The sequence below is a fragment of the Grampus griseus genome (genome assembly GCF_964374135.1).
Source record: "Grampus griseus genome assembly, chromosome: 11".
Classification (NCBI taxonomy): domain Eukaryota; kingdom Metazoa; phylum Chordata; class Mammalia; order Artiodactyla; family Delphinidae; genus Grampus; species Grampus griseus.
This window is the reverse complement of record NC_139005.1, coordinates 81165645-81192616: the sequence shown is the minus strand read 5'-3', so window position 1 is coordinate 81192616 and position 26972 is coordinate 81165645. Positions and strand designations below refer to the sequence as shown.

General features: G+C 38.3%; 2 protein-coding genes across 8 annotated transcripts in view; one reads left to right on the top strand and one right to left on the bottom strand.

The window, feature by feature from the left end:
• Window positions 1–26972, top strand: part of ANKS1B (ankyrin repeat and sterile alpha motif domain containing 1B) — a gene marked incomplete at both ends in the record, with an annotated part of 1159914 nt that overhangs the window by 314949 nt on the left and 817993 nt on the right. For all 7 annotated transcript variants that reach the window (XM_082666412.1, XM_082666409.1, XM_082666411.1 and 4 more), the window contains one exon: window positions 257–400. In XM_082666412.1, the coding sequence (XP_082522538.1) occupies window positions 257–400 (144 nt within the window). The remainder of the gene's footprint in view (window positions 1–256; window positions 401–26972) is intronic.
• GARIN6 (golgi associated RAB2 interactor family member 6) lies at window positions 3245–6698 on the bottom strand (the record flags this gene model as incomplete). Its single annotated transcript, XM_082665215.1, has 2 exons — window positions 3245–3400; window positions 6135–6698. 2 exons carry the CDS (start codon window positions 6696–6698, stop codon window positions 3245–3247), a joined length of 720 nt encoding a protein of 239 aa, XP_082521341.1.

Here is a 26972-nt window from a genome sequence, read left to right as displayed (position 1 = left end):
AATTTACCAGTCTTTTTCATCCAGCTTTTTCACTTTCAGTTTTCTTTCACTTTCAACTTCGAGTTGAATTATACATGCTTTCTGGCTGATTCACGTGGCACAGCCACATAACTATGGCTAGAATTAAGCTGACTTCTGCTTGCTAACAGACACCATAAGAAATTTATGTAATTTAATTGATGTTAAGATATCTAAATGACACTGATATAATATATACATTGATATAATTAATATAGACATATAAATTTAATTTCAGAGAACTTCATCTACAATAAATTTGTCACCAGGAGAAGTGGAAGAAGAAGATGATGATGAAAACACTTGTGGGCCCTCAGGACTCTGGGAAGCATTAACTCCTTGTAATGGCTGTAGGAACCTTGGCTTCCCCATTCTTGCACAGGTAATGGTTTGCTTTCTTAAGGTACAATAAAACATAAAAATGGTTGCCTATGTTTTTAAGTAAATTTCTTTTCTTCCCCTCTGCAAATCCAATTAGTGTCTTCTTCACTTCGTAATTTTTCTTCAGTTGAAGGTCAGTAAAATGCTTATGTAATTAGCTGTACATGTATGCATATGCAAACACATAGTCTATATAAATTTTTGTGCTTGTTTTATTTTTGTCATGATGCTAGTTCCAGAAAAATTGAGTTGTTTATGAAGTTTTAGTATCTATGATTTGGAAATATTTCATTAAAAAATGCTATTTTGAAATTAAATCACAATTTATATTTAAATAATAATAAAAATGATTTAAAAGGAAGCATATGAAAGCTCTTTAAAAGCAGCAGTGATTATTTTTCTTAGCACAATGGAATATCATAGAATAATGTGTACCACTGAAGATTATGCACTACAATTCAAAAATGAGACCAGAACACTAAAACATCATTTACAATTTTGAAATCATTTCACTACTCATTAAGTCACTTTTAATTCTATTGTGTCACCTTCAAATTTTTGTTGTGTACTGTGGTCTGCGAGCCCTTAGAGGAGTTTCAGAAATAAATAAAATAAGCCAAACAGAATTAGGAAATGTGAAGCCACAAAGAAAATATCTCTACATGAAGACGAAAAAGCACTTAATATGAAAAACAGTGTAATGGCAAAGGTATGTATATGTAGCCACGTAGAACATGAGTGCAAAAATAATCTAGGACAGAAAATAACTCATCATATCTCAAAAATATTATTTTCTGTTTTGCAACAAATATGAAACAGTTTTGTCTAAGAAACCATTACATGTTTTTACATGTATGTCATAATTTGATCACAGCCACCCAAATTACAATATTAGTTTATTGTAGCACACTAACTGGGATAATCAAATCAGCATATAGTACTTAAAGAAACTCTTCACCTTAATATGAACTATTTATAGAACTTTATGACAATTTATACTAACCATTAAAGAATTATTATCAATATATACTGGGCTATGAGATCCATAAAGGTAGAGACTATGTGTTGCTTGGTGTCTCCGATCTAATGCCAACGTTGTTCCTGGCATGTTGTCAGAATTAAGTAGTAGTTGAATTAAATAATAAACAAATGTGTATGTTCTGTAGGGTTTCATTTCTTCACTTAAAGTTTTTACGTGTAGAGTTTTACCTCATATACAGAAGGGTGTACGAGAAAGGAAATTAAGAAACATAGGTTTTAATTTTATTAATATTCTCTTATCTGCTTAACAATTTACCAATAATTGAATGTTTTTACCTATTTTTTTGTTTTATAAAATTAACACCTTTGTATTTTTTATTTTAAAAGTAGAATTCTTATAAAGTAGTAGGGCTCTAAGCTATCAGTAATATATGGCTGTATCTGGGTTCTCCATTACCTTACTAACATTTACTTTTATTTTTTTAATTTTAATTTATTTTGTTTTATTAGGTTTAGTAGTAGGCTTGGTAGTAACTTGCTTTTGGTTTACAATTTTAAAGTATTTTTCTTTGACTATTTTTCTGTGGAGACTTGCATTGCTCCAATAGGTATTGAGTATTACTATTTTAGTAGTTACATTTACCATAAAATGTTTCCCAGCCTGCAGCTTTTCTTTTTTTCTTAATATTGTATGAGCGTATGTTGTGTAGTTTTTTAAACTATCAAATTCATTAAACTTCTTGGTCTTATTTTTTTGATCCATTTCATCCAGAATTCCTTTTAACAAATTTCAAATATGGCTCTATATTTCTTTTTAACTTGTTGATATATGGTTTTTCTATGACTTTCCATTTGGCAATAACTCCCATTACTTTCATTATATTTCATCCTGTTTGGCGTGGGGTTTCTTCTGAACCTCTTAATTTTCCTATTTTTAAAAACAATGACCCCCCTTTCGATATTTGTACATATATATGGCAGGAGAAATCATTATTGTATTAAAACTATTAACTGACATTGTCTGCTCTTTAAATTTATATTTTATAATTACTATGTCAAGTTTAAAAAGTATTCTTATTGGGATTTTAATTGTTACTGCATTAAATCTATAAATTTACTTGAGATGCAGTATGTTTTTTTTTAATGTCTTCAATCTAACAAATCAAAAGTAGAATTCTTTTACCAGCGTTCTCTTCTAGCCTTCTTTTACTAATGTTCTCAATTTGTGATGAGCTCCCCTTTAACATTTATATGTGTGTGTGTGTGTGTGTGTGTGTGTATATATATATATATATATATATACACACACACACACATCCATATATATATATAATTACAATAAAATGTTTAATGTGTGATGGTGCAAAACTATAAAAATACTTTATTATATTTCACAACAAAATTAATGTGCAATGGTTGGCACACTAGTATAGCTTAATACATTTATAGTTTAAAACTTTGATGTCATGTTGCTTTCTAGGCTTAATTTACCTTGTGCTGCCTCCTATTGGTTGCTTCTGTCCCTGGTTATGTATTTTGGAAGTTTTAGAATTTTCTTTGGCTAATAAATGTAGATCATAGATGGATCGGGATCTTTGAGAGTAATCTTTAGCATTTTATTCTGTCATCTGTTCATTTAATCACAATATCAAGTGAAGGGAAGGTTACAGATAGTTCAGAGCCTGATTGTAAATCCCTATTTAGTTTTATTACTACCCTTTCCTGTTAATAGAGCATGTTATTAGAGCAGAGAATTTGAGTTGAGTTGTATGGTGGATGATATTGCTTTCCTCCACCATCTTAGATGAAATGTCCACCTCTGCACCATGTGCAGTGCAGGGCTTTGAGGCTCTTTCCTAAAGAGTCAGTCCTGATGGGTGGAGACCCTCTGTTCACCATCCTGTTCACTCATGTAGCCTTCACTCGGTAAGGTTGAGCTGAGGGGTCTGGATACTAAGTCTTCAGCTGTTTTGCAACATGCTTGCCAGCAGTCTCTGCTCCTGCAATCACCATACTCATGCTGCACCATGGGGAGATGCCAACAGCTCTTATTGATGGGCTAGAAGTACCCTCTGAGGACAAGAGGACTTGCAGTCCTTGCTAACAACAATATTAAGACATGTTGAAAGCATCCACTATGACCATGCTGACTGTACTTCCTCCTGGATCTAGGAAGGCTGCTCCTGCTGGGGCTGTGTTTCTCTTTTGAGTCTGCAAACATGGTTGCAGTCATATGCACAGCACCAGTGGTGGTGCCTGTTGTTACAATTGCTCCTTTTATCAGGCTCTGTAGGCTTTGTAACTGCAGAATTATGTGAACTCTTAAATGCAGTATAAGTGGGAGGCATGATGAATTCATTCCTCCCCAGCATAATCATAATAGGTGGCCCCAAACACTTCAGGGTTTATGTGAAGGCTCCTGATGCTCACTTGATCTTGATTCCTTCCATAGAAATAGGTAGCATTTGCCTAGGGAAAGACAAGTAAAATAAAGTGAGACCAGAAAGACTGCTCCCTTCTATTCCTATAGCTAAACAAAAGAGCTTATAAGAATTTTGAGCTCTCAAGTCCACTCTCCCATTTGATGCAACAGTGCCCCCTACAGTATCTCCACAGTGACCACAATGATCATCCAATTTGCTTGGACAGTTTGTGTCAGTGAGAACACTTACTAAAATACACTTTTGTTAGTATTTCTGCTGGTCAGGTGGTATGTGCTTTAATATTTTGATAGCTACTAGCAAATTGTGCACATCTCACTGTCACTGATGTATACAAAAATCAGTACAAGGCAGTCACAGGGAGACATACATTCGGCAACATGTCAGCTTAGCTGGGTTGGAGTATGTTCAAGAATAGATTGGATGATGAAATTAGAACACTCCCTAACGCCATACACAAAAATAAACTCAAAATGGATTAAAGACCTAAATGTGAGGCCAGACACTATAAAACTCTTAGAGGAAAACATAGGCAGAACACTCTATGACATAAATCACAGCAAGATCCTTTTTGACCCACCTCCTAGAGAAATGGAAATAAAAACAAAAATAAACGAATGGCACCTAATGAAACTTCAAAGCTTTTTCACAGCAAAGGAAACCGTAAACAAGACGAAAAAACAACCCTCAGAATGGGAGAAAATATTTGCAAATGAATAAACGGACAAAGGATTAATCTCCAAAATATATAAACAGCTCTTGCAGCTCAATATTAAAAAACAAACAGGGCTTCCCTGGTGGCACAGTGGTTGAGAGTCCGCCTGCTGATGCAGGGGACACAGGTTCATGCCCCAGTCCGGGAAGATCACACATGCCGTGGAGTGGCTAGGCCCGTGAGTCATGGCCGCTGAGCCTGCGCCTCCGGAACCTGTGCTCTGCAACAGGAGAGGCCACAACAGTGAGAGGCCCGCATACCGCAAAAAAAACCCAAAAAAACAACCCAATCAAAAAATGGGCAGAAGACCTAAATAGACATTTCTCCAAAGAAGACATACAGATGGCCAAGAGGCACATGGAAAGCTGCTCAACATCACTAATTATTAGAGAAATGCAAATCAAAACTACAATGAGGTATCACCTCACACCAATCAGAATGGCCATCGTCAAAAAATCTACAAACAATAAATGCTGGAGAGGGTATGGAGAAAAGGGAACCCTCTTGCACTGTTGTTGGGAATGTAAATTGATACAGCCACTATGGAGAACAGTATGGAGTTTCCTTAAACTAAAAATAGAACTACCATATGACCCAGCAATCCCACTACTGGCATATACCCAGAGAAAACCATAACTCAAAAAGACACATGCATCCCAATGTTCACTGCAACAGTATTTACAATTGCCAGGACATAGAAGCAACCTAAATGTCCATCAACAGATGAATTGATAAAGAAGATGTTGCACATATATACAATGGAATATTACTCAGCCATAAAAAGGAACAAAACGGTGTCATTTGCAGAGATGTAGATGGACCTAGAGACTGTCATACAGAGTGAAGTAAGTCAGAAAGAGAAAAATATATTAATGTGATATCTATCTATCTATCTATATCTATCTATCTATCTATCTATCTATCTATCTATCTGTCTGTCTGTCTGTGGAACCTAGAAAAATGGTATACATGATCTTAATTGCAAAGCAGAAATAGAGACACAGACGTAGAGAACAAATGTATGGATGCCAAGGGGGAAGGGGGGGGTGAGATGAATTGGGAGATTGTGATTGACATATATACACTATTATGTATTAAATAGATAACTAATGAGAACCTACTGTACAGCACAGGGAACTCTCCTTGGTGCTCTGTGGTGACCTAAATGGGAAGGAAATCCAAAAAAGAGGGGATATATGTATATGTGTGGCTGATTCACTTTGCTGTATAAAGAAACTGACACAGCAGTGTAAAGCAACTATACTCCAATAAAAAAATGAGAAAAGCTAGAGAAACATAAAAAAAAGAATAGATTGGATGGTCAGGATGCTGCAGATGGCAATACAATATTGGATATGAAATTAAGGGTTGCTGACAGCTAAGGAATCTCTGAAATACAGCCTTGGGAAACACTTTGGAGAAGTAGTAGGAACCTCCTCAGTGTGCCATGGCCTCCAAATGAGGCTCATTTGGCCCTGAGTCCTTCCAAAAATCCATGTATTTTCCAGGTGAGCCTGTGTACCAAAGCCTCTGCAGGACCTTTAGCTCTTCTCCCTAAGCACCTTGGCCTCGTCTTTTAGAGATTGCGGAGTGCTTACCACTGGGCCCTTACTCTCTTCCTCAAACCCAGTTATGTCCAGAGTGTCCCTAGCTGGAATGACCTGGGTGCTGCTGTAAGCCTCCACTGGTGGTCTCAGGATGTAAATGAGGTTTTCCCACTGAATGAAAAGATCTCTTGTATCTGAAGGGGGACACAGCTGAAGGTAGAAAGAGCGGCCAGTGGTAAGCTTCAGGTGGAGCTGTTGTTTTTTACTGTTATGGATGGATATCTTTACAAACTTCAAGGGAAGCAGCCTGGTTAGCTCTAAGATCTGTGTAGGCTTTTTACCTCTTTCCTGGGTGGCAGGGCCATATCTGTTATAGTCATCACAGATAGCAGCTGGTCGGGCCAGCAGCATGACATCAGGTAGTGTGAGGCGGGGGCTGGTACGAACGATGCCGACAGTCACCATTCGGGCCCAGTTGTGCACATCAATCACTTCTCCTTTTCTGCTGACCTGTATAAAGTCACTCTCAAACACTGGTGCATAGTGGAATATAGGGTACTCCCCCTTGTACAGGTGTCGCTGCAGTTTCCCCATGGAGGTATTAAACTTGCTCATTGCAAGGCTGCCTTCGGCTTTGTAGTATGGTAATGTATATTGGCTGTTCATCGCTATCTTTTATCAAGACAGCTCCTAGAGGCTCCTCCGCACCTTCCTTACCACACCTTGCAGGGCGTCCTGTTTCCCTGGTCTCGCTGGCAGGTGGGCTAGCAGTGGTCTTCTGCAGGCTTTGTCTCTGAGTGACTGAGGACAGGGTGGGGGAGCTGATTACTAACTGCTCAGTGCTAGAGACAGTTGCTCCTGGACCTGACTGTGCCCTGCCTAGAGCATGGAGACGTCAGGACATGCAGAGGCTGAGGCCCCAGTAGATATCAGGGTGCACAGATGTTGATGTGCACAGATATTGGTATTCAGTCGTAATTCCACTGCACCTCTCCTCCAGAAACTGTAGCTTCCAACTAGGCCTAAACCCCTCACAAGGCCACACAGATCAGCAGACCACCCCTCCTCCCATGGGTGGATCTAAGGATCTTAATACGTACTGACAAATTGCTTTCAGAAAGGGTTAGACAAACTTTCTGTTAGGTATGAGTTAAAACATGCATACTGTCTTATCCAGCACTTCTAACTGCAGACAGTTAGAATTAATTGTAGGCAGTTTACCTTAAAGAGAATTGGACAAGGTGGTAAACAAGCTGGATGTACAGAATGTTTATCAAGGTTTATTGTAGCAAAAAATATCATAAACAGGATTAATATCTTACAGTGAGGATTTGGTTAAATAAATTATGGAGCATTCTATGGAAGAATACTCTGAAGCCGTAAGAATGATTATGTAGCTCCCTATTTATTGAAATGAAAAGATATACCTGATTTTTTTTTTTTAAGAAAAAGCAAAACAAACATTTCGAACTAGCTTTATACTTGTGGTCCAATTTATGTAAAATCGTCTGTGTATGTGTGTTTGGGTATGAAAGTATAATATGTTCAGTGAAATGTTTAAAGTACTTATTTCTGGATGGTGTAAATTTTATTTTCTTTATAATTTCTATTTTTTTATTAGGATATTATTTCTATTAACAGGAAGAGTAAAGCTATTTTTATTAACAATATCTATTTTTACAGCCTTCAAAAATTTTATGTTTTGACACACCCTCAAAATGCTGAGATTTTCCCTAGACATCTGTACCCTGACTACATGGTGAAAAGAGCCTTAAACATCACATTTATGCTCTATTCTTTACTCATTATCAAATTGGCCTACTAAAAAAGTTCTGAGAAATTTTGCCAGCTATTATAAATATTATAAATTCAGTAAGATTAAAATATCTTTATTGGCATGACAATATACATAACACGCACATACGTATGCACATAAAGCATAGTTTTTGAGTCTTCAGTTCTGTAAGTAAAAATGAACATTTTCTTCCCTTCATATTGAAGTATCTGCTTATTTCTGGTAATATGAATATTTTATTCTTTATTTATTGAGAGGCCTAGTCACATATCAATAGCAATTCTTACTGGCCTGTCCAAAGTCTTTATATTTTGATTTCCACTTCACGTCTACATTATTTATAATTAGCAAAAAGAATAAGCCTAACATACGTTTACTAATCAAACTAACCTTTCAAATGTATCCAAGAGGTTCTGGTATTTGTTGAAAGGAGTAGGTACCACTGGATACAGTATAATTTAATTTAGGTGCTTTTTAAAAAGTAAAGTGAAGATATACCGATTTTCTTAAAAACACTTTTATGCTGTGCACGTATGTTATAAGATATTTATCTTAGGCTTCCACTAGACCACTGAGCTAATTGCCTTGTCTCCAGGGAAACCAGAAGCTATATTACTTGTAGGGCCTAAGGACTTTCAGGATTTTTTCCTAACCAGTTATTAGACCAACAACAGTAGAACCTCTCTTACTTGGCCTGGTAACTATGAGTATCAGTGTAGTGTTCTGGCAAATATGTTTATTTTCATGAGTCTGATGAAGTTTATCTTAAATTCCTCTAGGTATTTAGAAAACTATCTTAATATTTGCTTCAATACTTAAGAAGCTCAGATGGCTAAATAAAAATCTACCTGGAACTGAGATTAATAAATTCTTGGGAGACTAACCTAAGAAAACATTGGTACGATTTATGTCAGAGAATGTTTTGCCTATGTTCTCTTCCAGGAGTTTTATGGTGTCATGTCTTATGTATGTTTTGAGTTTATTTTTGAGTTTATTTTTGTACATGGTATGAGGGTGTGTTCTAACTTCATTGATTTACATGCAGGTGTCCGACTTTCCAAGTACCACTTGCTGAAGAGACTGTCTTTTTCCCATTTTATATTCTTGCCTCCTTTGTCAAGGATTAGTTGACCGTAGGTGTGTGGGTTTATTTCTGGGCTCCCTATTCTGTTGCATTGATCCGTATGCCTGTTTCTGTACCAAAAGGTAACATGCACCCCATGTTCATAGCAGCACTGTTCACAATAGCCAAAACATGAAAACAACTTAAATGTCCATCAACACATGAATGGATAAAGAAGTTGTGATTGTATACGTATACACAATACTGTTCAGCCATAAAAAAGAATGAAATAATGTCATTTACAGCAACATGGATACAACTGGAGATTAGCATACTAAGTGAAGTAAGTCAGAAAGAGAAAGACAAATACCATATGATATCACTTATATGTGTAATCTAAAATATGACACAAATGAACTTATCTACAAAACTGAAACAGACTCATAGACAAAGGGAACAGACTTGTGGTTGCCAAGGGGAAGCGGGGAGGGAGAGGGATGGACTGGGGTTGGTAGATGCAAACTATTACATTTAGAATGGGTAAACAACAAGGTCCTACTGTAGAGCACAGGGAACTATATTCAATATCCTGTGATCAACTATAATGGAAAAGAATATAAAAAAAGAATGTCTACGTGTGTATTACTGAGTCACTTTGCTGCACAGCAGAGATTGGCACAAAACTGAAAATTAACTATAACTTCAATAAAAAAATTTTTTTAAATAAATTATTTTTATGTAAATGCAGCAGCTCTTAGCTTTTCATAGTTAGTCATTAGACATTCTTAAAATAAATTTATGTTCCTTCTCCTCTACATAAGAGTCTGTGTCACTGGGTAAATTATTTAACCTCCCTGGGCCTTATATTTGTCATCCTTGACATTGAGATGATACTTTAGGTATCGTTTAACTCCAGAATAGTTACGGTTTTGGATAGGGGTTTAACTTTTCCCCTGTAATAAAACTACTACATACTTTGGAAATATTCCAAACAAAAATAATAAAGAATTATTCAGATATTAACAGCTCTGGGAATTTGTGATGCAATACATAATCTTATTCTGTTGCTGAATTTCTTCTTGCCAAAACGTTTAAAAGAACCAACATTTGAAATATGGAAATGGCAAAAATGTTAGTTCAGTAAGATGAGCATTCAGTGGGGGCAGTGCTTAAAACTATGTAAGTGAAAATATGAGTTAAACATTTTAAACAGAATTCAGTTAATAATGGACATGGCTGTAGTAGGCAGATTAATTCCCTCCAAAGATGCCCATATCTAATCTTTACAACTTGTGAATATGTGACCTTACATGGCAAAGGGACTTTGCAGATATGATTAAGTTAAGGATCCTGAGGTAGGGAGATACCCTGGATTATTCAGGTGGACCCAGTGTGAGCCCAATGGTCCTTATGGTGATCCAGTGGGTAAGACTTTGTGCTCCCAATGCAGGGAGCCAGGGTTTGATCCCTGCTTGGGGAACTAGATCCCGCATGCATGCCGCAATTAACAAGTCCACATGCTGCACTAAGAAGCCCGCATGCCACAACTAAGAAGCCCACATGCCACAACTAAGAAGTCCTCATGCTGCAACTAAAGATCCCACCTGCTGCAATGAAGATCCCCTGTGCCACAACAAAGACCCAGTGCAGCCAAAATAAATAAGTAAGTAAATAAATAAATATTTAAAAAAGAAAAAGGATAGAGGGTCAAAGTCAGAGAAGGATATGTGATGATGGATACAGAGGTTGAAGTGATGTGGCCATGAACCAAGGAATGTAGTTGGCTGAAAAGTAGGAAATGCATTCTCCCCTAGAGGATCCAGCCCCACCAATACCTTGATTTTAGCCCTGTGAGAATCATTTTGGACTTTTGACATTCAGAACTATAAGAAAATAAATTTCTGTTGTTTTAAGCTACTGAGTTTGTGATAATTTGTTATAGCAGCCCTGGGAAACTAACACACATTTTGGTACCTAGAAGTGGGATGCTGCTGTAACAAATACACTAAAATGTGGAAGTGGCTTTGGAGTTGGACAGTGGGTCGGAGCTGGAATAATTTTGAGTAGCATGATAGAAAAAGCCTAGATTGCCTTGAACATGAATGTGACTATTAAAGATTCTTCCAGTAGGGCTTATAAGTAACTGATATGGTACAGAAAACCTATTTTGTCTTAGAAAATACCTAAATTGTCATAAACAGCACCATACTCAATGCTGAAAAGCAGAAAGCAGTTCCTTTAAGATCAGGAACAAGACGAGGATGAACACACTTACCACTTTTATTCAGCATAGTTTTGGAAGTGCTAGCCACAAGAATCAGAAAAGAAAAATAAAAGGAATCCAAATTGAAAGGGGAAGAAATAAAGCTCTCACTGGGAATTCACTTGCAGTCTAGTGGTTAGGACTCTGCACTTTCACTGCCAAGGGCACAAGTTCAATCTCTAGTCGGGGAACTAGGATCCTGCAAGCTGCATGGCGTGGCCTAAAAACAAAATAAAACAAAACCCCCCCAAAACAACAACCAATTCTCACTGTTTGCAGATGACATGATACTATATGTAGAAATCCTAAAGTTGCCACCAAAAAACTGTTAGATATAATAAATGAATCCTGTAAAGTTACATGATAAACAATTGATATACAAAAATATGTTGTTTCTATACACCAACAATGGACTATCAGAAAGAGAAATTAAGGAAGCAGTCCTATTTAGAATTGCATCAATAAGAATAAAATACCTAGGAATAAATCCAACCAAGGAGGTAAAAGACCTGCTGTTCAGAAAACTATAAGCCTCTGCTGAAAGAAATTGAAGATGACACAAAATAATGGAAAGATACACTGTGCATATGGACGGGAAGAATTAATATTGTTAAAATAACCACACCTCCAAAGGCAATCTACAGATTCAATGCAATCTCTGTCAAAATACCCACGGCATTTTTCACAGAACTAGAACAAATAATTCTAAAATTTTTATGGAAACACAAAAGATCCTGAGCAGCCAAAACAATCTTGAGAAAGAACAAAGCTGGAGGTATCATGCTCCCTCATTTCAAACTATACTACAAAGCTATAGTAATCAAAATAATATGGTAGTGGTGCAAAAACAGACACATAGATCAATGGAACGAAATAGAGATCTCAGAAATAAACCCACACTTATATGATCAATTAATCTCTGACAAATGAGGCAAGAACATACAATGGGGAAAAGACAGCCTCTTCAATAAATGGTGTTGGGAAAACTGGACAGCTACATGCAAAAGAATCAAACTGGAATACTTTCTCACACCATATACAAAAAAAAACCCTCAAAATAGATTAAAGACTTAAATACAAGACCTGAAACCATAAAACTGCTACAAGAAAACATAGACAGTATGCTCTTTGACATCAGTCTTAGCAATATTTTTTTGGTTATGTCTCCTCAGGCAAGGGAGGTAAAAGCAAAAATAAACAAATGGGACTACATTGAACTAAAAAGCTTTTGCACAGTGAGCTAAACTATCAACAAAAGAAAACAGCCTACTGAATGGGAGAAAATATTTGCAAATGGTATATCCAATAAGGGGTTAATATACAAAATATACAAATAACTCATTCAACTCAACATCAAAACAAACAACTTGATTAAAAAGTAGACAGAGGATCTGAATAGACATTTTTCCAAAGAAGGCATACAGATAGTCAACAGGCACATGAAAAGATGCTGAACATCACTAGTGGTCAGGGATATGCAAATCAAAACCGCAAAGAGATACCAGCTCACACCTGTCAGGATGGCTGTTATCAAAGACAACAAGAAAAAAACCCCAAAAAACAAATAACCAGTGTTGGCTAGGATGTAGAGACAAGGGAACCCTCCTGCACAGATGATGCGAATGTAAACTATTGTCGTTGCTATGGAAAATAGTATGGCAGTGTCTCCAAAAATTAAAAATAGAACTAACAGACAATCCAGCAAATCTACTCCTGGGTATTTATCTGAAGAAAATGAAAACAGTAGTTTGAAAAGATATATGCACCCTTATGTTCATTGCAGCATTATTTATAATAGCCAACATATGGAAGCAGCCTAAGTGACTATCAATGGATGAATGGATAAGAAGGTGTGGTATATACATACACAATGGAATATTAACTCAGCCATAAAAATATTCTTGCTGTTTGTGACACCGTGGATGGACCTAGAGGGTATCATGCTAAGAAAAATGTCAGGTAAAGAAAGATAAATACCATTGAATGTAAATGAATGAGAAAATATAAACAGATTCATAGATACAGACAACAAACTGGCGGTTTCCAGAAAGGAGGGGGTGAAGGGCTGAGTGAAATAGGAAGAGAGGTTAAGAAGTACAGTCTTCCAGTTGTAAGTCATGGGGTTGTAATGTGCATCATAGGGAATATAGTCGATAACACTAATAAATTGGTATGGTGTTAGGTGGTAACGACTTATTGTGGTGATCATTTTGTAATACATAAAAATATTGAATCACTGTGTCATACAGCTGAAACTAATATAATATTGTAAGTCAATTATACTTCAATAAAAATACTGTATTGCTAAAAACTATCCATCATCTGATCTGAGTCTTCAGAGAGTTACAATCTTTTTGCTGGTGGAGGATTTTGCCTCAATGTCAATGGCTGCTGACTCATCAGGGTAGTATTTGCTGCAGGTTGGGGTGGCCGTGCCAATTTCTTAACATAAGATCATAATGAAGTTCGCTGCATCAACTGACTCTTCCTTTCATGAATGATTTCCCTGTAGCATGCAAGGATGTTTGATAGCATTTTACCCACAGTAAAACTTCTTTCAAAATTGGAGTCAATCCTCTCAAACCCTGCAGCTGCTCTATCAACTAATAAGTTTATGTAATATTTGAAATCCTGTTGTCATTTTAATAATCTTTACAGCATCTTCACCAGGAGTAGATTCCATCTCAAGAAACCACTCTCTTTGCTCATTCGTAAGAAGCATCTCCTCATCCATTAAAGTTTTATCATGAGACTGCAGCAATTCAGTCACATCTTCAGGCTTCACTCCTAATTCTTGTTCTCTTGCAGTTTCTACCACATCTGCAGTTACTTCCTCCATTGAAGTCTTAAACTCCTCAAAAGTCATTCATGAGGATTGAAATCAACTTCTTCGAAACTCTTGTTAATGTTAATATTTTGACGTCTTCCCATGAATCATAAATGTTCTTAGTGGCATCTAGAATGGTGAATCCTTTCCTGAAGGTTTTCAATTGACTGCCCAGATGCATCAGAGGAATCATAATCTATGACAGCTTAGCCTTACAAATGTATTTCTTAAATTGTAATACTTGAAAGTCAAAATGACTCCTTGATCCATGGGCTGCAGAATGAATATTGTGTTAGCAGGCCTGAAATCAACATGAATCTTGTACATCTCTATCGGAGCTCATGGGTGATCAGGTGCTTGTCAGTAATATCTTGAAAAGAATTTTTATTTTTTTCTGAATAATATCAACAGTGGACTTAAAATATTCAGTAAACCATGTTGTAAGCAGATGGACTGTCATCCAGGATTTGTTTTTCCATTTTTAGAGCATAGACAGAGTAGATTTAGCATAATTCTTTAGGGCCCTAGGATTTTAAGAATGTTAAGTGAGCATTGGCTTCAACTTGAAGTCACCAGCTGCATTAGTTCCTAATATGAGAGTCAGCCTGTCCTTTGGTGCTTTGAAGCCAGGCATTGACTGCTCTTTACCTATGAAAGTCTTCTTCTTCCAATATAAGGCTGTTTCTCTAAATCGAAAATCTGTTGTTTAGTATAGCTACCTTTATTAATTATCTTAGCTAGATCTTCTGAATAACTTGATGCAGCTTCTGCATCAACACTTGCTTCTTCACCTTACACTTTTCTTTAATTTTTTTTTTTTTTCCCAGCACGCGGGCCTCCCACTGCCGTGGCCCCTCACGCCGCGGAGCACAGGCTCCAGACGCGCAGGCCCAGCGGCCATGGCTCAGGGTCCAGCCGCTCCACGGCGTGTGGGATTTTCTCGGACCGGGGCCCGAACCCGTGTCCCCTGCATCGGCAGGCGGACTCCCAGCCACTGCGCCACCAGGGAAGCCCCACCTTACACTTTTATATTTTGGAGACAGCTTCTTTCCCTAAACCGCATGAACCAATTTCTGCTAGCCTTAAACTTTTCTTCTGCAGTTTACTTATCTCTCTCGGCTTTCATAGCATTGAAGAGAGTTAGGGACTTGCTCTGGATTAGGCTTTGGCTTAAGGAAATGTTGTGGCTGGTTTAGTCTTCTGTCCAGACCACTGAAACTCTCTACATCAGCAATAAGGCTGTTTCACTTTCTCATTTGTGTGTTCACTGCAGTAGCACTTTAAATTTTCTTCAAGGGCTTTTCCTTGGCATTCACAACTTGGCTGATTGTTTGGCGCAAGAGCCCTAGCTTTTGGACTGTCTCAGCGTTCAGGGTGTCTTCCTCACTAAGCTTAATTGTTTCTAGGCTTTGATTTAAAGTGAGATAACATGCGACTCTTCCTTTCACTTGAACACTTATAGGCCACTGTAGAGTTATTAATTGGCATAATTTCAATATTGTTGTGTCTTGGAAAAAGGAGGCCTGAGGAGAGGAATAGAAAGGCTGGTTGGTGGAGCAGTCGGAACACACACATTTATCCACTGTTTTCCTTTTTACTTGGGCACTGTTCATGGAGCTCCCAAACAATTACAATAGTAACATCAAAGATCACTGATCACAGATCACCACAATATAATAATAATGAAAAAGTTTGAAATATTGTGAATTATCAAAATGTGACATGGAGACATGTAGTGAGCAAATGCTTTGGAACAAAGGCAGTTATAGACTTATTCATTGCAGGGTTGCCAGAAACTTTGAATTGGTACAAAATCTGTGAGCACAGTTACGTGCATCGCAATAAAATGAGGTATGGCTGTAAATGTATAATAATGTAAACGTATAATGTGTATAAGTATATATGCATATATATATATATATATATATATATACAGTGTGTATTTTTAATTCTGTAATTTATCCTGGGTTCCTTCCTGCTCCCAAATTAATGATCAGTTGTACCAGCACCATTCATTGAATAGTCCAGCCATTCTCAATTGATTTTTTTTTTTTTGGCTGCGTTGGGTCTTCGTTGCTGTGCGCAGGCTTTCTCTCTAGTTGTGGCGAGCAGGGGCTACTCTTCGTTGTGGTTCTCAGGCTTCTCACTGCAGTGGCTTCTCTTGTTGTGGAGCACGGGCTCTAGGCGCACGGGCTTCAGTAGTTGTGGCACGCGGACTCAGTAGTTGTGGCTTGCGGGCTGTAGAGTGCAGGCTCAGTAGCTGTGGCATATGGGCTTAGTTGCGCCATGGCATGTGGGATCTTCCCAGACCAGGGCTCGAACCCATGTCCCTTGCATTGGCAGGTGGATTCTTAACCACTGCTCCACCAGAGGAGTCCCTCTCTATTGATTTTAAATGTTACATTTGCGTACATTTCCCTGTTGAACTTAAAAAAAAATTGTGGTTAAATACACATTTAATATAGTAACCATTTTAAAGTATACCACCACTCTACTTTCTATCTCTTGATTTTGACTACTCTACCTCACTTAAGTGGGATCATATCAGTATTTGTCTTTTGTGACTGGCTGTTTTACTTAGCATAATGTCCTGAAGGTTTATCCACATTATAGCATGTTTTAGAATTTCCTTCCTTTTTACAGCTGAGTAATATTCCATTGTATCTGTGTACCACATTTTGTTATCCATTCATCCACTGATGGATTCTTGGGTGGTTTCCACCTTTTGGGTCTTGTGAATAATGCTTCTGTGAATATGGATGTGCAAATACCTCTTTGAGATCCTACTTTAAGTTCTTCGGATAAATACACAGTAGTGAAATTTCTGGATCATATGGAAATTCTAGTTTTAATTTTTCGAGGAACCACCAGACTGTTTTCTATAGTTCCGCACATCATTCATTTCCACCAGCAATGCACAAGTGTTCCAATTTCTCCACATTCTCATCAACACTTGTTATTTTCTGTTTTTTTTTTTTTTTGATAGTAGCTACTCTAATGGGCTTCAGGTGACATTTCATTGTAATGTTAATTTGCATTTCTCTAACAATTAAGTGATGTTGAGCATATTTTCATATGCTTGTTGGTCATTTGTATATCTTCTTTGAAGAATCTCTATTCAAGTCCTGTATCCATTTTAAACATTTGATTGTTATCTCTTTTTTTCTTTTTAGTTTTAACATCTTTATTGGACTACAATTGCTTTAAAATGGTGTGTTAGTTTCTGCTGTATAACAAAGTGAATCAGCTATACGTATTCATATATCCCCATATCTCCTCCCTCTGTGTCTCCCTCCCACCCCTCTAGGTGGTCACAGGGTGATCACCCTGTGCTGTGCGGCTGCTTCCCACTAGCTAAATATTTTATATTTGGTAGTGTATATATGTCCATGCCATTCTCTCACTTCATCCTAGCTTACCCTTTTCCTCCCGACGTCCTGTAGTCCATTCTCTACATCTGCATCTTTATTCCTGTCCTGCCCCTAGGATCTTCAGAACCTTTTCTTTTTTGTTGTTTTTAGATTCCATATATATGTGTTAGCATATGGTATTTGTTTTTCTCTTTCTGACTTACTTCACTCTGTATGACAGACTCTAGGTCCATCCACCTCACTACAAATAACTCAATTTCGTTTCTTTTTATGGCTGAGTAATATTCCATTGTATGTATGTGCCACATCTTCTTTATCTGTTCATCTGTTGATGGACACTTAGGTTGCTTCCATGTCCTGGCCATTGTAAATAGAGCTGCAATGAACATTGTGCTACATGACTCTTTTTGAATTATGATTTTTTTCAGGGTATATGCCCAGTAGTGGGATTGCTGGGTCATATGGTAGTTCTATTTTTAGTTTTTATAGGAACCTCCATACTGTTCTCCATAGTGGCTGTATCAATTTACATTCCCACCAACAATGCAAGAGGGATCCCTTTTCTCCACACCCTCTCCAGCATTTATTGTTTGTAGATTTTTTGATGATGGCCATTCTGACTGGTGTGAGGTGATACCTCATTGTAGTTTTGATTTGCATTTCTCTAATGATTAGTGACGTTGAGCATCCTTTCAAGTGTTTGTTGCAATCTGTATATCTTCTTTGGAGAAATGTCTATTTAGGTCTTCTGCCCATTTTTTTTTTTTTGCGGTACGCGGGCCTCTCACCACTGTGGCCTCTCCCGTTGCGGAGCAGACTCAGCGCAGGCTCAGCAGCCATGGCTCACGTGCCCAGCTGCTCCGCAGCATGTGGGAGCCTCCCAGACTGGGGCACGAACCCATGTCCCCCACATTGGCAGGCGGACTCTCAACCACTGCGCCAGCAGGGAAGCCCTCTGCCCATTTTTTGATTGGGTTGTTTGCTTTTTTGATATTGAGCTGCATGAGCTGCTTGTATATTTTGGAGATAAATCCTTTTGTCAGTTACTTCATTTGGAAATATTTTCTCCCATTCTGAGGGTTGTCTTTTCATCTTGTTTATGGTTTCCTTTGCTGTGCAAAAGCTTTTAAGTTTCATTAGGTCGCATGTGTTTACTTTTGTTTTTATTTCCATTTCTTTAGGAGGTGGGTCAAAAAGGATCTTGCTGTGATTTATGTCATAGAGTGTTCCACCTATGTTTTCCTCTAAGAATTTGATAGTGTCTGGCCTTACATTTAGGTCTTAATCCATTTTGAGTTTATTTTTGTGTATGGTGTTACAGAGTATTCTAATTTCATTCTTTATATGTAGCTGTCCAGTTTTCCCAGCACCACTTATTGAAGAAACTGACTTTTCTTCATTGTATATTCTTGCCTCCTTTGTCATAGATTAGGTGACCATATGTGCATGAGTTTATCTCTGGGCTTTCTGTCCTGTTCCATAGATCTATATTTCTGTTTTTGTGCCAGTATCATACTGTTTTTTGTTTTTTGTTTTCAAATTGAAGCTTCTTTTATTTTTTATTATCACATCCCACTAAAAATATAAATAGTTCCCTGTGCTATATACTACATCCTTGTTTCTTATCTATTTTTTTTTACATCTTTATTGGAGTATAATTGCCTTACAATGGTGTGTTAGTTTCTGCTTTATAACAAAGTCAATCAGTTATACGTATACATATGTTCCCATATCTCTACCCTCTTGCGTCTCCCTCCCTCCCACCCTCCCTATCCCACCCCTCTAGGTGGTCACAAAGCACCGAGCTGATCTCCCTGTGCTATGTGGCTGCTTCCTACTAGCTATCTATTTTACGTTTGGTAGTGTATATATGTCCATGCCACTCTCTCACTTTGTCACAGCTTACCCTTCCCCCTCCCCATGTCCTCACGTCTATTCTCTAGTAGGTCTGTGTCTTTATTCCTGTCTTACCCTTACGTTCTTCATGACATTTTTTTTTCTTAAATTCCATATATATGTGTTAGCATACGGTATTTGTCTTTCTCTTTCTGACTTACTTCACTCTGTATGACACACTCTAGGTCCATCCACCTCGTTACAAATAGCTCAATTTCGTTTCTTTTTATGGCTGAGTAATATTCCATTGTATATATGTGCCACATTTTCTTATCCATTAATCCGATGATGGACACTTAGATTGTTTCTGTCTCCTGGCTATTGTAAATAGAGCTGCAATGAACATTTTGGTACATGACTCTTTTTGAATTATGGTTTTCTCAGGGTATATGCCCAGTAGTGGGATTTCTGGGTCATATGGTAGCTCTGTTTGTAGTTTTTTAAAGAACCTCCATACTGTTCTACATAGTGGCTGTACCAATTCACATTCCCACCAGCAGTGCAAGAGTGTTCCCTTTTCTCCACACCCTCTCCAGCATTTATTGTTTCTAGATTTTTTGATCATGGCTGTTCTGACTGGTGTGAGATGATATCTCATTGTAGTTTTGATTTGCATTTTGATTTGCATTGATGTTGAGCATTCTTTCATGTGTTTGTTTGCAGTCTGTATATCTTCTTTGGAGAAATGTTTATTTAGGTCTTCTGCCCATTTTTGGATTGGGTTGTTTGTTTTTTTGTTATTGAGCTGCATGAGCTGCTTGTAAAATTGGAGATTAATCCTTTGTCAGTTGCTTCATTTGCAAATATTTTCTCCCGTTCTGAGGTTTGTCTTTTGGTCTTCTTTATGATTTCCTTTGCTATGCAAAAGCTTTGAAGTTTCATTAGGTCCCATTTGTTTATTTTTGTTTTCATTTCCATATCTCTAGGAGGTGGGTCAAAAAGGATCTTGCTGTGATTTATGTCATAGAGTGTTCTGCCTGTGTTTTCCTCTAAGAGTTTGATAGTTTCTTGCCTTACATTTACGTCTTTAATCCATTTTGAGCTTATTTTTGTGTATGGTGTTAGGGAGTGATCTAATCTCATACTTTTACATGTACCTGTCCGGTTTTCCCAGCACCACTTATTGAAGAGGCTGTCCTTTCTGCACTGTACATTCCTGCCTCCTTTATCAAAGATAAGGTGACCATATGTACATGGGTTTATCTCTGGGCTTTCTATCCTGTTCCATTGATCTGTATTTCTGTTTTTGTGCCAGTACCATACTGTCTTGATTACTGTAGCTTTGTAGTATAGTCTGAAGTCAGGGAGCCTGATTCCTCCATCTCCGTTTTTCATTTCAAGATTGCTTTGGCTATTCGGGGTCTTTTGTGTTCCCATACAAATTGTAAAATTTTTTGTTCTAGTTCTGTGAAATATGCCAGTAGTAGTTTGATAGGGATTGCACTGAATCTGTAGATTGCTTTGGGTAGTAGAGTCATTTTCACACTGTTGATTCTTCCAATCCAAGAACATGGTATATCTCGCCATCTATTTGTATCATCTTTAATTTCTTTTGTGAGTGTCTTAAAATTTTCTGCATACAGGTGTTTTGTCTCCTTAGGTAGGTTTATTCCTAGATATTTTATTCTTTTTGTTGCAATGGTAAATGGGAGTGTTTTCTTGATTTCACTTTCAGACTTTTCATCATTAGTATATAGGAAGGCCAGAGATTTCTGTGCATTAATTTTGTATCCTGCTACTTTACCAAATTCATTGATTAGCTCTAGTAGTTTTCTGGTAGCATCTTCAGGATTCTCTATGAATAGTATCATGTCATCTGCAAACAGTGACAGCTTTACTTCTTCTTTTCTGATTTGAATTCCTTTTATTTCATTTTCTTCTCTGATTGCTGTGGCTAAAACTTCCAAAACTATGTTGAATAAGAGTGGTGAGAGTGGGCAACATTGTCTTGTTCCTGATCTTAGTGGAAATGCTTTCAGTTTTTCACCATTGAGGACGATGTTGGCTGTGGGTTTGTCATATATGGCCTTTATTATGTTGAGGAAAGTTCCCTCTATGCCTACTTTTCGAGGGTTTTCATCATAAATGGGTGTTGAATTTTGTCGAAAGCTTTCTCTGCATCTATTGAGATGACCATATGGATTTTCTCCTTCAATTTGTTAATATGGTGTATCACATTGACTAATTTGTGTATATTGAAGAATCCTTGCATTCCTGGGATAAACCCCACTTGATCATGGTGTATGATCCTTTTAATGTGCTGTTGGATTCTGTTTGCTAGTATTTTGTTAAGGATTTTTGCATCTATGTTCATCAGTGATATTGGCCTGTAGTTTTTTTCTTTGTGACATCCTTGTCTGGTTTTGGTATCAGGGTGATGGTGGCCTTGTAGAATGAGTTTTGGAGTGTTCCTCCCTCTGCTATATTTTGGAAGAGTTTGAGAAGGATAGGTGTTAGCTCTTCTCTAAACGTTTGATATAGAATTCGCCTGTGAAGCCATCTGGTCCTGGGCTTTTGTTTGTTGGAAGATTTGTAATCACAGTTTCAGTTTCAGTGCTTGGTATTGGTCTGTTCATATTTTCTGTTTCTCCATGATTCAGTCTTGGCAGTTTGTGCATTTCTAAGAATTTGTCCATTTCTTCCAGGTTGTCCATTTTATTGGCATAGAGTTGCTTGTAGTAATCTCTCATGATCTTTTGTATTTCTGCAGTGTCAGTTGTTTCTTCTCCTTTTTCATTTCTAATTCTATTGATTTGAGTCTTCTCCCTGTTTCTTGATGAGTCTGGCTAATGGTTTATCAATTTTGTTTATCTTCTCAAAGAACCAGCTTTTAGTTTTATTGATCTTTGCTATCATGTCCTTCATTTCTTTTTCATTTATTTCTGATCTTTATGATTACTTTCCTTCCGCTAACTTTGGGGGTTTTTTTGTTCTTCTTTCTCTAATTGCCTTAGGTACAAGGTTAGGTTGTTTATTCGAGATGTTTCCTGTTTCTCCAGGTAGGATTGTATTGCTATAAACTTCTCTCTTAGAACTTCTTTTACTGCATCCCATAGGTTTTGGGTCATCGTGTCTCCATTGTCATTTGTTTCTAGGTATTTTTTGAATTCCTCTTTGATTTCTTCAGTGATCAGTTCGTTTTTAAGTAGTGTATTTTTTAGCCTCCATGTGTTTGTATTTTTTACAGATCTTTTCCTGTAATTGATATCTAGTCTCATAGCGTTGTGGTCGGAAAAGATACTTGATACAATTTCAATTTTCTTAAATTTACCAAGGCTTGATTTGTGACCCAAGATATGATCTATCCTGGAGAATATTCCATAAGAACTTGAGGAAAATGTGTATTCTGTTGTTTTTGTATGAAATGTCCTATAAATATCAGTTAAGTCCATCTTGTTTAATGTATCATTTAAGGCTCTTGTTTCCTTATTTATTTTCATTTTGGATGATCTGTCCATTGGTGAGAGTGGGGTGTTAAAGTCCCCTACTATGAATGTGTTACTGCTGATTAACCCTTTTATGGCTGTTAGTATTTGCCTTATGTATTGAGGTGGTCCTACATGTTGGGTGCATAAATATTTACAATTGTTTCATGTTCTTCTTGGATCGATCCCTTGATCATTATGTAGTGTCCTTCTTTGTCTCTTGTAATAGTCTTTATTTTAAGGTCTATTTTGTCTGATATGGGAATTGCTTCTCCAGCTTTCTTTTGGTTTCCATTTGCATGGAATATCTTTTTCCATCCCCTCACTTTCATTCTGTATGTGTCTCTATGTCTGAAGTCGGTCTCTTGTAGGCAGCATATATATGGGTCTTGTTTTTGTATCCATTCAGCCAGTCTGTGTCTTTTGGTGGGAGCATTTATTCCATTGACATTTAAGGTAATTATCGATATGTATGTTCCTATTCCCATTTTCTCAATTGTTTTGGGTTCGTTATTATAGGTCTTTTCCTTCTCCTGTGTTTCTTGCCTAGAGAAGATCCTTTAACATTAGTTGTAAAGCTGGTTTGGTGGTGCTGAAGTCTTTCAGCTTTTGCTTGTTTGTAAAGGTTTTAATATCTCCATCAAACCTGAATGAGATCCTTGCTGGGTACAGTAATTTTTCAACTTCATCACTTTAAATATGTCCTGCCAGTCCCTTCTGGCTTGCAGAGTTTCTGCTGGAAGATCTGCTGTTAACCTTATTGGGATTCCCTTGTGTGTTATTTGTTGTTTCTCCCTTGCTGCTTTTAATATGTTTTCTTTGTATTTAATTATTGACAGTTTGATTAATATGTGTCTTGGCGTGTTTCTCCTTGGATTTATCCTGTATGGGACTGTGTGCTTCCTGGACTTGATTAACTATTCCCTTTCCCATATTAGGGAAGTTTTCAATTATAATCTCTTCAAATATTTTCTCAATCCCTTTCTTTTTCTCTTCTTCTTCTGGAACCCCTATAATTCGAGTGTTGATGTGTTTAATGTTGTCCCAGAAGTCTGTGTCCTCAGTTCTTTTCATTCTTTATTCTTTATTCTGCTCTGCAGCAGTTATTTCCACTATTTTATCCCTAGGTCACTTATCCATTCTTCTGCCTCAGTTTTTCTGCTATTGATCCCTTCTAGAGTATTTTTAATTTCATTTATTGTGTTTTTCATCATTGCTTGTTTCATCTTTAGTTCTTCTAGGTCCTTGTTAAATGTTTCCTGCATTTTCTCTATTCTATTTCCAAGATTTTGGATCATCTTTACTATCATTATTCTGAATTCTTTTTCAGGTAGACTGCCTATTTCCTCTTCATTTGTTAGGTCTGGTGCATTTTTATCTTGCTCCTTTATCTGCTGTGTGTTTTTCTGTCTTCTTATTTTGCTTATCCTACTGTGTTTGGGGTCTCCTTTTTGCAGGCTGCAGGTTCGTAGTTCCCATTGTTTTTGGTGTCTGTCCCCAGAGGCTAAAGTTGGTTCAGTGGGTTGTGTAGGCTTCCTGGTGGAGGGGTCTAGTGCCTGTGGTCTGGTGGATGAGGCTGAATCTTGTCTTTCTTGTGAGCAGGTCCACGTTTTGTGGTGTGTTCTGGGGTGTCTGTGGACTTACTGTGATTTTAGGCAGCCTTCCTGCTAATGGGTGGTATTGTGTTCCTGTCTTGCTAATTGTTTGGCATAGGGTGTCCAGCCCTGTAGGTTGCTTGTCATTGAGTGAAGCTGGGTGTTGGTGTTGAGATGGAGATCTCTGGGAAATTTTCGCCATTTGATATTACATGGAGCTGGGAGGTCTCTTGTGGATCAATGTCCTGAAGTTGGCTCTCCCACCTCAGAGGCAGAGCACTGACTCCTGGCTGAAGCACTAAGAGGGTTTCATCCACATGGCTCAGAATAAAAGGGAGGAAAAGTAGAAAGAAAGAAAGAAAGAGAGAGAGAGAGAGAGAGAGAGGGAGGGAGGGAGGAAGGAAAGAAAGAAAGAGAGGATAAAATAAAATAAAATAAAGTAAGGTAAAATAAAATAAAGTTATCAAAATAAAAAGATAATTATTAAGAAAAAAATTTTTTTAAAAATTAAAAAAATAAAAACCAGACAGGTAGAACCATAGGACCAATGGTGAAAGCAAAGCTATACAGACAAAATCTCACACAGAAGCATACACATACACACTCACAAAAAGGGGAAAACGGGAAAAAATAATAAATCTTGCTTTCAAAGTCCACTTCCTCAATTTGGGATGATTCGTTGTCTATTCAGGTATTCTACAGTTGCAGGGTACATTAAGTTGATTGTGGAGATTTAATCCGCTGCTCCTGAGGCTGCTGGGAGAGATTTCCCTTTCTCTTCTTTGCTCGCACAGCTCCCGGGATTCAGCTTTGGATTTGGCCCTGCGTCTGCCTGTAGCTCGCCAGAGGGCATCTGTTCTTCGCTCAGACAGGATGGGGTTAAAGGAGCCACTTATTTGGGGGCTCTGGTTCACTCAGGGAGGGGGAGGGAGGGTCACGGAGTGCAGGGTGAGCCTGCGGCGGCAGAGGACGGCATGATTTTGCACCAGCCTGAGGCGTGCCGTGCGTTCTCCTGGGGAAGTTGTCCCTGCACCCCGGGACCCTGGCAGTGGCAGGCTGCACAGGTTCCCCGGAAGGGAGGTGTGGATAGTAACCTGTGCTCGCACACAGGCTTCTTGGTGGCAGCAGCAGCAGCAGCCTTAGCGTCTCGTGCCCATCTCTGGGGTCTGCGCTGTTAGCCACAGCTCGCGCCCGTCTCTGGAGCTCCTTTAGGCAGTGCTCTTAATCCCCTCTCCTCGCGCACCAGGAAACAAAGAGGGAAGAAAATGTCTCTTGCCTCTTCGGCAGGTCCAGACTTTTTCCCGGACTCCCTCCCAGCTAGCCGTGGTGCACTAACCCCTTCAGGCTGTGTTCACGCCGCCAGTCCTCTCCCTGCACTCCGACTGAAGCCCGGGCCTCAGCTCCCAACCTCGCCTGCCCCGGCGGTTGAGCAGACAAGCCTCTCGGGCTGTTGAGTGCTGGTTGACACTGATCCTCTGTACGGAAATTTCTCCGCTTTGCCCTCTGCACCCCTGTTGCTGCACTCTCCTCCGCGGCTCCGAAGCTTCCCCGCTCCGCCACCCGCAGTCTCTGCCCGCAAAGGGGCTTCTAGTGTGTGCAAACCTTTCATCCTTCATGGCTCCCTCCCACTGATGCAGGTCCCGTCCCTATCCTTTTGTCTCTGTTTTTTCTTTTTTCTTTTGCCCTACCCAGGTATGTGGGGAGTTTCTTGCCTTTTGGGAGGTCTGAGGTCTTCTGCCAGCATTCAGTAGGTATTCTGTAGGAGTTGTTCCATGTTTAGATGTATTTCTGATGTATCTGTTACTGTTTGAGGGTCTCCTGCTGCTACTGTTGGGGGGCAGCAGTGGCTCACCATGGGGACAAGGGCACTGGCAGCAGAAGTTCTGGGAAGTACTCCTTGGTGAGCCCTCCAGGAGTCTGCCATTAGCCCTACCAAAGGGCTTGTAGGCTCTCGCTTATCTATTAACATACTGTTTTGATGACTGTAGCTTTGTAGTATAGTCTGAAGTCTGGGAGCCTCATTCCTTCAGCTCCGTTTTTCTTTCTCACGATTGCTTTGGCTATTTGGAGTCTTTTGTGTTTCCATGCAAATTAAAAATTTTTTTTGCTCTAATTCTGTGAAAAAATTCCACTGGTAGTTTGGTAGGAATTGTATTCAATCTGTAGATTGCTTTGGGTAGTATAGTCATTTTGAGCATATTGATTCTTCTGATCAAAGAACAATGTATCACCTCATACTGGTCAGAATGACCATTATCAAAAAATCTACAAACCATAAGTGCTAGAGAGGGTGTGGGGAAAAAGGAACCCTCCTACACTGTTGGTAGGAATGTAAATTGGTACAGCCACTAAGGAGAACAGTATGGAGGTTGCTTTAAAAACTAAAAGTAGAGCTACCATATGATCCTGTAATCCTACTCCTGGATATACATTGGGAGAAAACCATAATTCGAAATGATACATGCACCCTAGTGTTCATTGCAGCACTATTTACAATAACCAGGAGATGGAAGCAATCTATATGTCCATTGACAGAGGAATGGATAAAGAAGATGTGATACATATATACAATGGAATATCACTCAGCCATAAAAAAGAATGAAATATTGCCATTTGCAGCAATATGGATGGACCTAGAGATTGTCATACTGAGT